Raw genomic sequence first — 13,898 nt, 5'->3', positions numbered from 1 at the left:
TGTTTTTTTTTCATATCTACTTAAATGGGAAGACTTAAAATTGGTGCTTCTGTGTATCTGTATTCAATTCAGGGGTGAGCACATTATGAAAATGCATCTAGAATATATGTTGCTTCAAGAAAAACATAAGGAAGGGGTTCTAGCGTCAGATGTAGGTCTAAATCTTACTTCAACCGATTACAAATTTTTTGAACTTGGGCAAGTTACTTAACGTTCCTGAGTCTCAGAGTCTGTCTGTGAAATGGGTAAATATTTCTGAATGCATTAGTTTGTTGTAAGAATTAAATGAAATAATGTAAAGCACTAGCACCATGCCTGACATATAATAAGTGCTCAATAAATTGTGGTTAATATTCCTAATACTTGGTGACATACTCATAGGTATGCCGTCCCAGGGGAAAATAAAGCCAAAATAAAGGCTGAAAAAAACCCAAACAAACAATAGAAGAGCAGTTTTCTTGGAGGAGCGGAATGCATATTTGCTGGTGATTATTATATGTAGACATGGGGAGTTAGACATTTAATTGAAACAAATTTAATCCTCATACTGATCCTGAGAAGTATACATACTACTAGCATATCAGGAAACTAAAGCTCAAAGAGATTAAAACCCATGGTAGAGTCTAGACTAGAGTTTAGATTGGTATGACTCCAAAAATCCATATTCTGCCCCCCACCCCGTATCTTGCTCCGTTCTCTTATTTTAAGTTCATTTTATACCTGGGCAATATATTGGGGAGGACTATGCTACAACATCTATTTTGGCCAAAGTGTCAGGTATTGAAACTGAATTCTGACAAATGTATATATACCTTTGTCACAAGGTCGACTGAAAGGTTATGCCTGTCTCAGCATAAATTCACTCAACCATCAGAAAACAGTTTCAGTCTCATTCTTAGAGGAGAGGGGTGGCTTCCTTTGTGGCTATAAAGGGCCATATTTTGTTTTTTCTGGCTCTATTTGTGGAGGCCAGTCCTCTTTGCAGTGAATTGAGGGGAGCCCCAATGGAGTCCCTCAGAAGCAGACAGACTGTTAGCAGCTGTTGAGTCCTGAGAGGCAAACCTAGGGCCATATGGCCTACTGAGGTGATCCAGAGTGGGAGGGGCCAGAAGGGTGAGACTACTCAAAAAACCTCAAATTTAGGTAAAGATTAGAGGAACAAGGAAGGAGAATAAGTTCAAGCATGAGTGGATATAAACAGAAGCACCAGAGTCAAGAAGAGTTGAGACTTTAAAAGCTAGCTTACTATGGAACAAAGTCTGTGGAGACAGACTGCTTGGGTTTGAATCCCTGTGAAATGCAGGCAGTTTACTTAATCACTCTGTTTTAGGTCAGGTTCACTAGAAGCAGAGCCCAAGAAGGGGTTTCTTAGGTAAGTGATTTACTGCGGAAGTAGTTTCAGGAGAAACCTATAAAGGGATGAGGAAAACATGTTGGTTTCAGAAGTTTAGCATCAGCCTGATCCAAAACAGGGTTCTGGAGTATGAATGTACCACAGAAATTGTTCAGCCTGGGGTAAGGGGCTGGGCTATTCTAACTGCACATCAGTCAGCTACTGAGAGGTCGGGTATCACCTCCCAGGAATCCCCCCTAAGCCAAGCGCAATCTTCCTGAGCTAATAGCTTTTGTAGGAATGGGTGCAGAGTCCTGGGAGAAAAGGGGGTGTGATGTTTCACCAATGATATCTGCTACACTGAGCTTTAGATTCCTTGTTTGTTAAGCAATGATAGTGATGATAGCACTTACCTTGTGGGATTGTAGTAAAAGAAAGAATGTACCATGTTTCCCCCAAAATAAGACCTAGCCGGACCATCAGCTCTAATGCGTCTTTTGGAGCAAAAATTAACATAAAACCTGTACTTATTTTAATGTAATATAAGACTGGGTCATATATAATGTAATATAATATAATATAATACAGGGTCTTGAAACAACACAAATTTATTATTGTACACTTGCAGAGATGTCTGACTCAGGTCTCAGTGGGCTAAAATCAAGGTATGAAGAGGACTGCTTTCTGCCTGCTCTAGGGGAGGGAGAATCTGTTTCCTTGCCTTTTCTAGCTTTTGGAGGCTGCCTGCATTCCTTGGCTCATGGCCCCTTCCTTCTTCAAAGCCAGCAGTAACTGGTTGAGTCTTCTCATGTTGCATCACTCTGGCACAGTCACTCTCCTGACTTCTTTTCCTCTATTGAAAGGGACCTTGTAATTACATTTGACCCAACTGGATAACGCAGGCTAATGTCTCCATCTCGAGATCCTTAGTTTAATTATATTTGCAAAGTCTCTTTTGCCACATGAGGTAACATTTTCACAGGTTTCAGGGATTAGGGCATAGACACCTTTTGGCGGGGAGCATTATTCTGCCTCCTATGCAGGGACTGGCAAACTTTTTCTGTAAAGGGCCAGATAGTAAATAATTTCAGCTCTGTGGGCCATAAGGTCCCTGTTGCAACTACTGAACCCGCCACTGGCCACTGTCGTGACAGAATAGCCATAGAAATGTACATGAGTGGGTGTGGCTGTGTTCCAACAAAACTTGAATTATAGACACTGAAATTTGAACTTTATATAATTTTCACAAGCCACAAAATATTATGCTTCTTTTGAGTTTCCCCTGCAACCATTGAAAAATATAAAATTCAGTCTTAACTTGAAGCCTGTACAAAAATAAGCAGCAGGTTGGATTTTGGCTTTGGGCTGTATTGGTTTAGAGTAATTTTCCTCCTAGCCTATTTAAGGGTTTAAGGAACAATCTTCAAATGTTTGGAAGAATTTCTTCACCATGCCTGGCTGGTTATCATACCTATTGCAAACCTTGACCTTGTGGTCTGCACTATTTTTATTTGATGTTTGTTCCCCCATGAAGACTACCCTCCTTTTAATTTTTCATGGAAATTGCCGAAGGTGAAATGATGATGGTTGGTCTTGAAATCTTGTTCCTTTGTGGATGGTAAATTTTTGGAAACAGAAGTGCACTGGGAAGAATACTCAATTTATCTGAGTTAATCAGAGAAAGTAATCTGTATCTTGACATTTCTATTTTTTCCCCCCATTAAACCAGAGTCACTCAGAATATTGTTAACATTTTATTGGAGCTGGCTAAATTGGTGAGAGTAAAGAGGTGGGTGAGAAAGAAATGTGTTCCATAATAAAATAGAAATTATATTCAGGAGCACCTTGATGGGGTTAGTTTGCCATCTCACAATATATTATGACTACGTCTCATTTATTGAATGTAATTTTCTCTTTAAAGTATGGCACTTTTTCTTGATACCATTATTCCTCTTGCTGAATGATAGTTGGCTGTAAAACACTCTTTTTTCCTTTTCTGTTTGTTAGGTGAAGGGGAAGAGGACCCTGGGAGAAAATATTGCCGATAATGGAGGTCTGCGGGAAGCTTTTAGGGTATGCACTGCAACATTTGCTGTGATTTTAAAAATTGAGTTCTAAAACACTGTATGGGTACACCTCAGTTTACACCACAGACATGTTCTTGAGGAGTTAGATTTCTGTAAATTCTATGAATTTCTCTTAAGTAGAATTATATTTCCCCATTGACTCTATTATACTCTATTGTATGAATAGAGCTGCATTTCTTTCTTTGGGGTATAAAGTTACTCTAAAGAATAATATTTGTTATTAAGAATCATGTATTTAAAGGATCGTTTTCAGAAGATACATTTACAGAAATATCAAAGCACACTGTAGAAGTCTCCTTAGGGCTAAGTTCGTATGAGTTTTCCTTGAGTACACTCTCTCTATAGTCCTCCTTATTTTCTCTTAAAACACCAAAGTTCTGTTTTATGGCTGGTGGTTTTCATATAGAGGCCAGGTAAGAGCCCATAATAATGTTTTCATCATCCACTGGTCCGTGGTTAGACAAGAAACATAAGGATGATGCAGAAAGACTTTCATAAGCTAAATGCATTCAATGTAAAGACCGGATTGTTATTCCAAGGTTATATCCTTCCTCTAGTCTAGTTAAAATATAGTTTATAAAATGACGGTGATTGGAGATGATAGTTTTCCCTCCTCCTTGGCAAAATAAAAAATTGGGAATATGATGACCCCAAAATTTATTTCCATAGGCCTTGTTGTTGTGTTAGATTTGTTTGTTCCCTGATAGGAATGGAACACACATCTTTTTTGGTGGGGAGGGGTGGTTGTTTAACATTTGAGCACTTTGGCTCAGCTGCTTTGGTATGTATTGAATGTAAGGTCTTTTTGCAGGTAAACCTGCCTCACTGTTAAGCAATATGACATTGACTTGCATTTTCAGGTTTGTTTTCGTAAAGGAAAACTTGACGGGGTGCATTTTGCACATGATGGAGGATATATTTATTATATATCTTTGCACTGGATGAGAAAAGAGGAAAGCCATCATTGCAGAGGATCATCTATTCTGCTTCTCTCACTAGGCTTACAGGAAATGGATAAATGACAAGAGGCAGGGAGTTGAGGAGCCTCTCCTACCAGGGATCACATTCACCAACAACCAACTCTTCTTCCTGAGTTATGCTCACGTGAGTAGACCAAGGAAGGGGCATCGCAGTTGAAATGTGGGACTTTGGCTTGCTTCCTTCATCAAAGGTTTGTGACAAAAATTTAGTGCCATAATTTTTCTTTTAGCTGAAATTTTATCTTGCTTATTTTCAAGATCAATTTTACCTTCTTAATGTTCTATGGTACATGATTAAACTGATAGAATCAAGGTTGATTGGCATTTTTTTTATATCAACTGGGTTACTAGCCCTATGGTATCACTTGATAGTTTTAAATATATCCTGAATTCTAATGTATTTTATACAATTTATAACCATTTCTAGTGACTCACTCTTTGGCTTTCATGGCCATGTCCTTTCCTGTATTTTTCTTTTTCCTTTGTCTCATTTGCTGACTTTATCCCACTACTCTCAACCTGTGGGAGACCCTCAAGGCTGTGTTCCGAACTTTCAAATGAATATGTGAAGACTACTAGAGCTGAAGAAAACAAGTCAGGCAAGGAAAGTCATGTCACTCTTTTGTGAGTTTAATGGGGTCTCTAAGCAGAAATTGAAAGAAGACGTGCACTCACTGAGGCACAAATCTGAGTTCAAGTCTCTGGCTAATGAGGCAAGTGCCTGTTCTTATTGCACAGGTTTTTATCAGAAATATACAGGCCTCGTTTTCTGAGAAGTCGGAGATGGATTGTTGAAGGTGTTGATGCATGGCCTCACAGTGGGCTAATGTGTATCTGTATGCTCAAAACTAGACAGAAGTTTTCGTTAGTACAGCCTTTTGTTCCTACGTTTTTGCATTTACTCCTCAGTAAGCTCCTTCATTCCCACGTCTTCTTCAGTTGACTCTGGTTAAAGGATTCTCACCTGTCTGGGGTCTTTTATTTCTTAAAGCTGACATGACAATTCTAAATAAATGATCACTTAGCAACCTGTCATTAACAAAACTGGAGTCATGAACAAAATGACTTTCCTTTTCAGTTTTCCCATTTCTCTTAACACCACTGTCTGTCTTACATGGCACTGAAATACCACATTTATTTCATTACTGACATGCCAAAGAACTGCAGTGGCTCCCATGTACCTACCGTGTTTCCCCGAAAATAAGCTCTAACCGGAAAATAAGCCCTAGCATGACTTTTCAGGATGACGTCCCCTGAACATAAGCCCTAATGCGTCTTTTGGAGCAAACCTTAATATAAGACCCGGTCTTATTTTCAGGGAAACATGGTACTACATTGAGGCCAGACACTTCCAACTGGTTTTTTAAAAAAGTTATCTGCAGTCTTATCCAACTCTACTCAACCAGCTCTAAATTCCCACAGCTCCTGCAGATGCACCCTTCGCTGGACAGGTGTCCTCACTTCCACCCCTTGGTGTCGTTCCCATTACTGTCTTTGTGGCTTTGCTTTTGATTTTCCTTCTATAATGTGACCCTGTTCCTAGTCCTCCCCCTCAGATTATTCAATCCCACATTTATCCATGTTGAATTCTACCTCCACACTTTCCACAAACTTCCCCAGGACTCCAGTTCTCATTTTTAAAAAAAATCTCCAGTTCCTCTAGGCTTACCTTCATTACCATCCAATTGAATACTTAATTATTCTCAAAATGTTGAAGACTTTTAGTTTTACCTCCGTAGCTAATCTTCTGGATTCTTACATTTCTTATGTCTATCCAGAGTGCCCAGCAGAGATGCTGGCTATATTGAAGATGCTTGACATATTCAGATGAATTGCTTGAAAAGTATAAGACTAGTGGTTCAATTAACAAGACTTTCTTTTTGGGTCATTACTGGGTCAGATATCTATAATAAGCACACACATACATAGTTAGAACTTTCTAGAGCAGGGCTTGGCAAACTAGGACCCATGGGCCAAATATAGCCTGTATGTTTTATTGGAAAACAACCACCACTTTCCTTCACGTAGTGTCTGTGGCTGGTTTTGTGCTGTAACGGCAGAGTTGAGTAGTTGAAACAGAGACCGAATGGCCCACAAAGTCTAAAATATTTACGGTCTGTCCCTTTACAGAAAGAATGTGTTGACCCCCTACTCTAGAGGACAAAGTATAAGGTCTGTCATCAGTTCTTACCAGGTTCTTATTTACTTACTTAAGGTCCATCTTAGTTATCCATCTTAGTTATATCCTTGTCCACAATATCCCTTTGTAGATGAAGTAAATTAACTGATAGTAACATTCTAGTCATAATTTTGAAATGTCTCCAAATAAAATTCCAAACCACATTTGATTTATTTTAAACTAAAGAGATTTAGGGAAAAATGGAAAGCCATTTTATATCATTAATGAGAAATTTATCTTGGAGCTTTTCCTTCTGACACAAGGATGAGATTTTTAATCTTCTGTACATTGGAATAAGTCTGCTTATAGGGAGTAGTTATTTTCCCTCCTGAGAAGGTACTAGGAAAACAGTAAGAACCATAATGTGTTTCCAGAAATCTCTTAAATGATATATGAAGCAAAGACAATACTATGCAATAATTTAAGAATATAAGAAGAAACAACATGAGAAAACATGAGGTAAAGTTGAATGCTACAAACACCTAACATTAGCTAACTTCTGAGGATATTAAGGAATCACATTATAAAAATGTCTTCAAAATCAAACTCAGAATCGCAGTGACTGATGATTTATCTCCATCAAAAGCAATAGCATCCTATCGCCTTTCCTGCTTCCTATATCCCTGTAGTTTCTGTGACCTGTCATTTTTTTCCCTCAGATATTTTTCCTATTCTACTTCTCTCCTTCTCTCCATTCCCATTTCTACGTATTTAGTGGACATTCATTGGGAACCTTCCTGGGACCCATAAATAATCTTTTAACTAGTCTCTAATTTCCTTCTACTACTACACGCCCCTACCAGATACATCTTTTTAAAATATGATTCGATCATTTTCCTGCTTAAAACAATGTTTCAATATAGTTTAAACACTTTAGCCTGTTGCTCAGGACTTCAGAATCTGCCACTCTTTCCCCTGGTCTCCCATTGCTGCCTGTATACACCACACAGTCCAGCCAAGCTGAATGTCTTGCTTTTCTTTCCCTATCAAATAGGCCTCTGCTTCTATTGAATCCCCCCACATTATATTTATGTGTCCTAGTTCTTTTCATACTTCAAGACTATGTCATATTTTAAGACACACTTCAAGTCAGGATTAAGTAGGTTATGGTGTAGGAACAAATGACACAAGGGAAGTTTATTTCTTGTTCATGCTGTATGTCCAACATGGGTCAGCAGTGGGTCTCTGCTCATAGTTTTTCCTCAAGGACCTGGGTTTTGGGTTCTTTATCTTGACATGTGCTTCCATGGTCACCACAGGAATAGGAAAGTAATATGAGGAAATGCGCACTGGACCTTAATGTAGCATCTGAAATTATTCTTAAGGCTCTTAAAACTTCTGCCAGGAAATGACATATATCACATCTCCTCGCATTTCATTGGTCAGAGCAAGTAATATAGCTGTGCCTAGCTCCAAGGGAGATGGAGAAGTGTCCTCCCATCCAAGGCCTGGACTATGGTGAGGCAGGAAAGGCACCCAGGGTACAAAATACTAACTTCTCATGACCACTCAATAATGGGTGGTTGATTCATTTTGTTGATTTAAATGAGTCTGGTTACAATTGATAAGAGCTATTCCAAGCATTATATTAATTGAATGAATACATTGGTTGATTCCTGGGCACATACACTATTCTCTTGATTTATAGCATTTGTCTGGAAACCTTCCCACTTTACTCAAATTGTGGAATTATTTACAATGATAAAACCTTCTGCTCTGGGGATTAAAATAATAGATGTTGCTACTGATGCAAGCCTTATCTGATCCACTAAACCTGTTTTTCCTCTTCAGTATAATTTGGAGCAGTTAAGACAGTAGAAAATGTGTAATTGGAATGGAAACACAATTATTGGGATGCTTTTCTCTTCTAGGTAAGGTGCAATTCCTACAGACCAGAAGCTGCCCGAGAACAAGTCCAAATTGGTGCTCACAGCCCCCCTGAGTTTAGGTAAATGGGCGAGTGGGTGACACCCGTTTCAACTGTGTATCTCCCTACTTCCTCCTCTATCCAGCCTAGTGCTTTACCAAATAGGCGAGCTCAGCAAAAGCCTGTATTGTGAATAGTGATATTTCCATTTTGCAGGCAAAAAATTGGGCCAAACAGAAACTAAGCATCTTTTCTTTCATTAGTAGGAAGCTGGTTTAGTTAGCATTCTCTCAGCTAAATTTCTGTAGTGGGCGTTTGCACACACCTCTAGTCTAGTGCTATATAAAGAGATCCACGAGATTTTATAAGATTCCAAAGGTAATTTAGAATCCAACTCGTAGCTTTAGTATTAATTCCTGTTTATTATCTTCCAATTTTTGAAAGGTAGCAATCCATGGGTGCCATGAGCACCACGGACACTCAGTAAACTAGAATATTCCATTTATCCACCCACCTGCTTTTTTTTGAATGGGCTAAAAAAGCCTCTCTTCTTAGACAAGGATGCGATCATGTACTGCACCTCAAAACACTTAGAACTCTGGTTAATTTTGTGTTATAGACTATCCTATTTAATGCCTCTTGTTCTTTCGTGCAAGACATGAATGAGTACCCACTTTCAGAATAGCTTTGAACACAAAGGAGGATATATGCTGATACTTAGCTAGTATAATTCATATCTAGAGTCAAAAGCTCTACATTTTGGGTTTTAGTGGGAATCTTATTTTGAAACAATTGCTTATATATAAAGGGAAAAGGATGATGCATTACAATCTTATTTAATTGTCAGAATTTATAAAATATTAAGTAAAAATAAAATTAAGGTTAATATTACTTACCCTGTGCTGGTTTCTAGCATAGTTTGAGGGAAATTTCCTATAGTAGGGGACAGAGAATTATAATGGGAAATTCAGGAAACCATAATAATTTATATTTATTCATTCTTTGCTTAGAACGTATTATGTCTGGATATCTTTATATTTAATGTTTAAATGAATCCATTAGCATATTGCAGGAAAGTCATCTAAAATGTCTCCTGTATTTTAAAATCTTATTCCTACAGCCTTGCTTTAGAAATACTTCAGAAATTGACTATAAATTACCCAATAACATAAAATCTAATCACTGTGTTAGAAATTCTCCCCCACTGGGCTGAACTGTCAAGAATGCTGACAGTCTCTAATGGACTAAAATGTGCTCCTACTGACAAATGGTGCAGATGAAACCACGCAGTAGATTAATTACTCAACAGAGAAGTTTTTAGAAACTAATTTCCTTTTACTAACTAGTTGCCTTTAGTGTTGGATTTTAGCTGATAATTTTCAGAGTATACTAATTATCAGCTAAATTCTATCTTTAACACTTACCCCAGGTGAATCGCACCATGAAATATGTATCCCTACCCATATATCCCAGCTACAGTACAAGAGGTTATGGGGATTTTTTGGATACAGGCCATTATATTTGTTCAAATGCCCATAGGTAACCAAATCATGAGGGAAGAAATAGTAACTGAGAATGCTGAGTCTCCAAGTCAACCCTTTGACCATACAGTTCAGTAAGAAATACATGAGGGGGGAGTTTTTTGCTGGCTTGTTAGTGATGTCTGCAGTAACTACAGATTTTTGAATGTAGCAGAAATCACACAATGGAAATACCACTTCCAAAAAGCAGTTATAATCAAAGTGCTGAGTAGGAATCTGCAGTCTTTACTGCAGTCGGGGAACTTGCAAGAACACCAGATTTTGAAGCTAACTTCCGTAAAACATGCCTCATCAATAACAACGAGACACCATTCACTGGGTTATTGTTACACGAACCAAATTACAGATAAATATGAGCCTTTACACCTAATAGGAATTTAGAGAAAGTGTTTTTTGTAGATTGAATGAGTTCTTTAAAGATAGTGATAGCAACAACTTGGATGAATCTTACAGACATAACACTGGGTGGAAGAAATCAGAGACAAAAGAGCACCTACTGTGTGATTCTGTTCATATGATGTTCAAAAACAGGCAAAACGAATCTATTGCAATAGAGCTCAGAGTAGTAGTTATCCTTGAAGGTACTACTGATAGGGGAACCAGAGAACCTTCTAGGTACTGGAAATATCTCATGTTTTGATCTGGGTGGTAGTAACACGGGTGTATTATACGCATGAGAAGAATTGATGGGCTTTACACTTCAGATGTATGTACTTTATAGCAGCTGTACCTTCCATTAAAATTTAAAAAATAGAAAAGCTAAATATTGGTAAATCCTATAGTTCATAGAAATTTGTAAATGTATGGGAATATACAAACCTATATGTAATTTACTGCAATTGTTAATCCTATGGTTTAAAGGAATTTGAAGATATTTGGAAGATTAATAGGAGTGTTTGCCTGGCATTCAGGAGGTACTGGTTCTAGTCTCAGCTCTGTTAATTTCTTTGAGTTTACTTACCCATTTTGGTCTTCAGTTGTCTCCCCTGTAAACAGATTAGATGAATGCAACATCCCTGAAAGCAATATGCTGCGATAGTTTCATCCAGAACCTTTTGATATGTAAGAATTAAATGACATGGGCTTTGACATATCTTTTTCAGGGTCAATGGTGCAATTAGCAACTTTGAAGAATTCCAGAATGCTTTTAACTGTCCATCCAATTCCACGATGAACAGAGGCACAGACTCCTGCCGACTCTGGTAGCTGGACTGCTGGTTCATACCATTCTGAGAGAGCTGTACAGTGCCAGTAGAGGCTGCACTGAGCATGCATCGCCTACTGCTTTAGGCCTGTATTCCCCTGAGGACTTGTATTTTTAATGCACCTTCTTTATTTGGGTATTGCTTGGATCTAAACAGTATCTACTCAAAGTCATAGAGCTTAAAAATGGAATACAAGAAGTGAACCAAGTATGTATCTTTGGAAAATCAAACCAACAAAAATAAATCCCTGGGCTACTTTTGTTAAAAACGCTATCTGCTGAATTGTTGCAGTTGTCCATTGTAGTGTGTAAGCCACAGCTAAGCGGCACATAGCATTTTAATCTACAGCTTTGCAGGGGGCCTAAGTAGAATGTATCCAGAAAATAAAATCAGTCTATTAAACTTCGAACCCTCAATGGTGAGGACCTGTGCATGGATACCTGGGAAGTCTTACTGCTCTGTGAAATGCAGTACTAGATTTTATGTATGGTCATTACACAGCATTTAACAACTCTAAGGTAGTTAAATGAGAAATATGTTGTATCTTTATTTTACAGTTTTTGATGAAGTTCTTGCTTTTAGCTTTGGAATCTATTGGGATGAAAATGTGCCTCACAGCTTGCATCTAATGCAACTGATTGCCCTCTTCAAGTCAGCATGAACAAAACTGGGAGAAAGGCTACTGGTAAAGGATTTGAGTTTATCAATTAGAAAAAATGGATACTTCGTTAAGTCCCAGAAGAAGTCAAAACTCCCAGTCATGCAACAGCAGGGACCTTAGAAGATGAAATCCCCCAAATTTGATGTGGTCTGCCCAAACCTCAGTGATTTTGTCTGTCTGCCAGACACTTTTCTTTAGCCCAGTTCCTGTTTGTCATATTACCTTCATGTATGTGTGTTCTCCCATTTCTGAATTTAGTAGGCATCAAGGAAATGCTTTTCTAATTCCCCGTTAGGAACGTATGGCTTTCATTCCCTTTTAGTGCAGAGGGCCAGACACTGCATTGAGGAGGGCACAAAGTCCCTTCTGTTTTGGCTCAGTTAATGTTACCTCTGTTTTTAAAAAAAACCTTTTTGAAAAAATTTCTTTTTTTTTAAATTTATTGGGGTGACAATTGTTAGTAAAATTACATAGATTTCAGGTGTGCAATTCTGTATTACATCATCCATAAATCACACTGTGTGTTCACCACCCAGAGTCAGCTCCCCTTCCATCACCATACATTTTGAAGACATTTCAAAATCTATTGGTTCAATTAAAAATTCTCTGCGTAGTCCAAAGAAACATGACTGTTCAAGTCTTCTTCTAAAGAGTCTGTAAGAAAGAGCAGGACTGCATTTTTGATCCTCAGAGCTTTATCAGTCCAAGTGAAATTCCTCCATCTCTTGGGGGGGGGGGGAGAGAGAGAGAGAGAGAGAGAGAGAGAGAGAGAAATCATAATGGCCTTAAAGTTGTTACCTAGCACTTCCCATTTCTTAAAACAACCACCTCCCCCCTTCACACTATACATTGTACATGTGGTTCTAGGTTAAGTGGGCCAATAGGAAAATCTCAAAATCAAAATAACAAATTCAGACTAACCATAGGAGACCATTTTGCATCCCTGTGATTTTTCATTCTTTTTTAATATCAATAAAATATAAGTGTGTGCCATGTCCTTTTGTAACCATGGGAACTTCTGAAAGGAGAAAAATGCAGGGCACCATCATGAGGAAAACAATTATACTGAGTTAGTCAGAGGAGCGTGATCTCCCCCTTGACTTCATCCTCCTCTTTGAATGGATAAACTTCTGAAGGGCAGCTACCTTTTCTTCCTGTTAGCCATAGCTTAATATGACCTTAGTTTGTAGTTTTAAAAACAAGCATCATTGGCTTAGGGGTGCTAGAAACGTATGTGCCTTTTCTCTGGAGGAATCATTCTGATGTGGTTTACACATACAAGATACTCTTTGTTTTATTCGTGTACCTGGACATTTAAAATCAGCTGAGGTTTGTTATGCTTATATGGATAGCATTTTCCTGCTAGATTTCTCTTTTTAAACTCCCAATAAACACATTCCTGCAGGTCAGAGAAAGTGTTTGATAAAAGCCTAAAATTATGACTTTGGAAATGTGAATTGTTTAGTCACTTCTTGGTTTGGGAAAACTGGTTAGTGATCATCTGGGGCTGTCACAGTTTCTAAATGATGAGGCTACCTTGTCCTGATCAACTCTTCTTGATATAACTCAGTTATACTGAAAGCTGGAGGAAGGATGGCCATTATTAAAACAACAACACCCAAGGCAGCAATACCAAATTATCACTAGTAGCTTTTCTAGTAGCATTGGATTTCCAAATACATGCTTGTGTTTTAAGTTTTCAGAGTATGCTTTTGTTGTCATTTCTCTTCGATATGGATAGCTAAAAGAAGCAGACACTGATTAAATGGTAGAGGGAAGAAGGTAAAACACAATTGGAAGGAAAGGAAAAAAGTAGGGAGAAGCTGGCCTAAGAATGTGATTCTGAAAAGAAGACAGGAGTTTGGCAATCCTTGCTAAGCACATCCATTGGAGGAGAGCCATAAAGTTTTACAAAAATAATTATGGTAAATTAAAAGGAAATTAGATATTGGATCTCAGACTAGGACTGCCATAATACAGTTCTCTGATTCATTTACCAGATGTTCTGCCAGTGAACTATTATATGGGCATTGGAAAGAGTTAGC

The 13,898-nt window shown here is 38.1% G+C and overlaps 1 protein-coding gene across 1 annotated transcript in view; it reads left to right on the top strand.

Annotated features, from left to right (window-relative positions):
- Positions 1-12,572, top strand: part of PHEX (phosphate regulating endopeptidase X-linked) — a 196,210-nt gene extending 183,638 nt beyond the window's left edge. The window contains exons 19-22 of the mRNA XM_033118058.1: positions 3,341-3,406; positions 4,420-4,524; positions 8,451-8,527; positions 11,091-12,572. Coding sequence (XP_032973949.1) covers positions 3,341-3,406; positions 4,420-4,524; positions 8,451-8,527; positions 11,091-11,193 — 351 coding nt within the window. The 3' untranslated portion in view covers positions 11,194-12,572. The remainder of the gene's footprint in view (positions 1-3,340; positions 3,407-4,419; positions 4,525-8,450; positions 8,528-11,090) is intronic.
- Positions 12,573-13,898: the final 1,326 nt, after the last annotated feature.

The sequence above is a fragment of the Rhinolophus ferrumequinum genome, chromosome X, assembly GCF_004115265.2.
Source record: "Rhinolophus ferrumequinum isolate MPI-CBG mRhiFer1 chromosome X, mRhiFer1_v1.p, whole genome shotgun sequence".
NCBI lineage: Eukaryota > Metazoa > Chordata > Mammalia > Chiroptera > Rhinolophidae > Rhinolophus > Rhinolophus ferrumequinum.
Note: the sequence above shows the minus strand (reverse complement) of the source record. Positions and strands in the feature narration are given on the sequence as shown.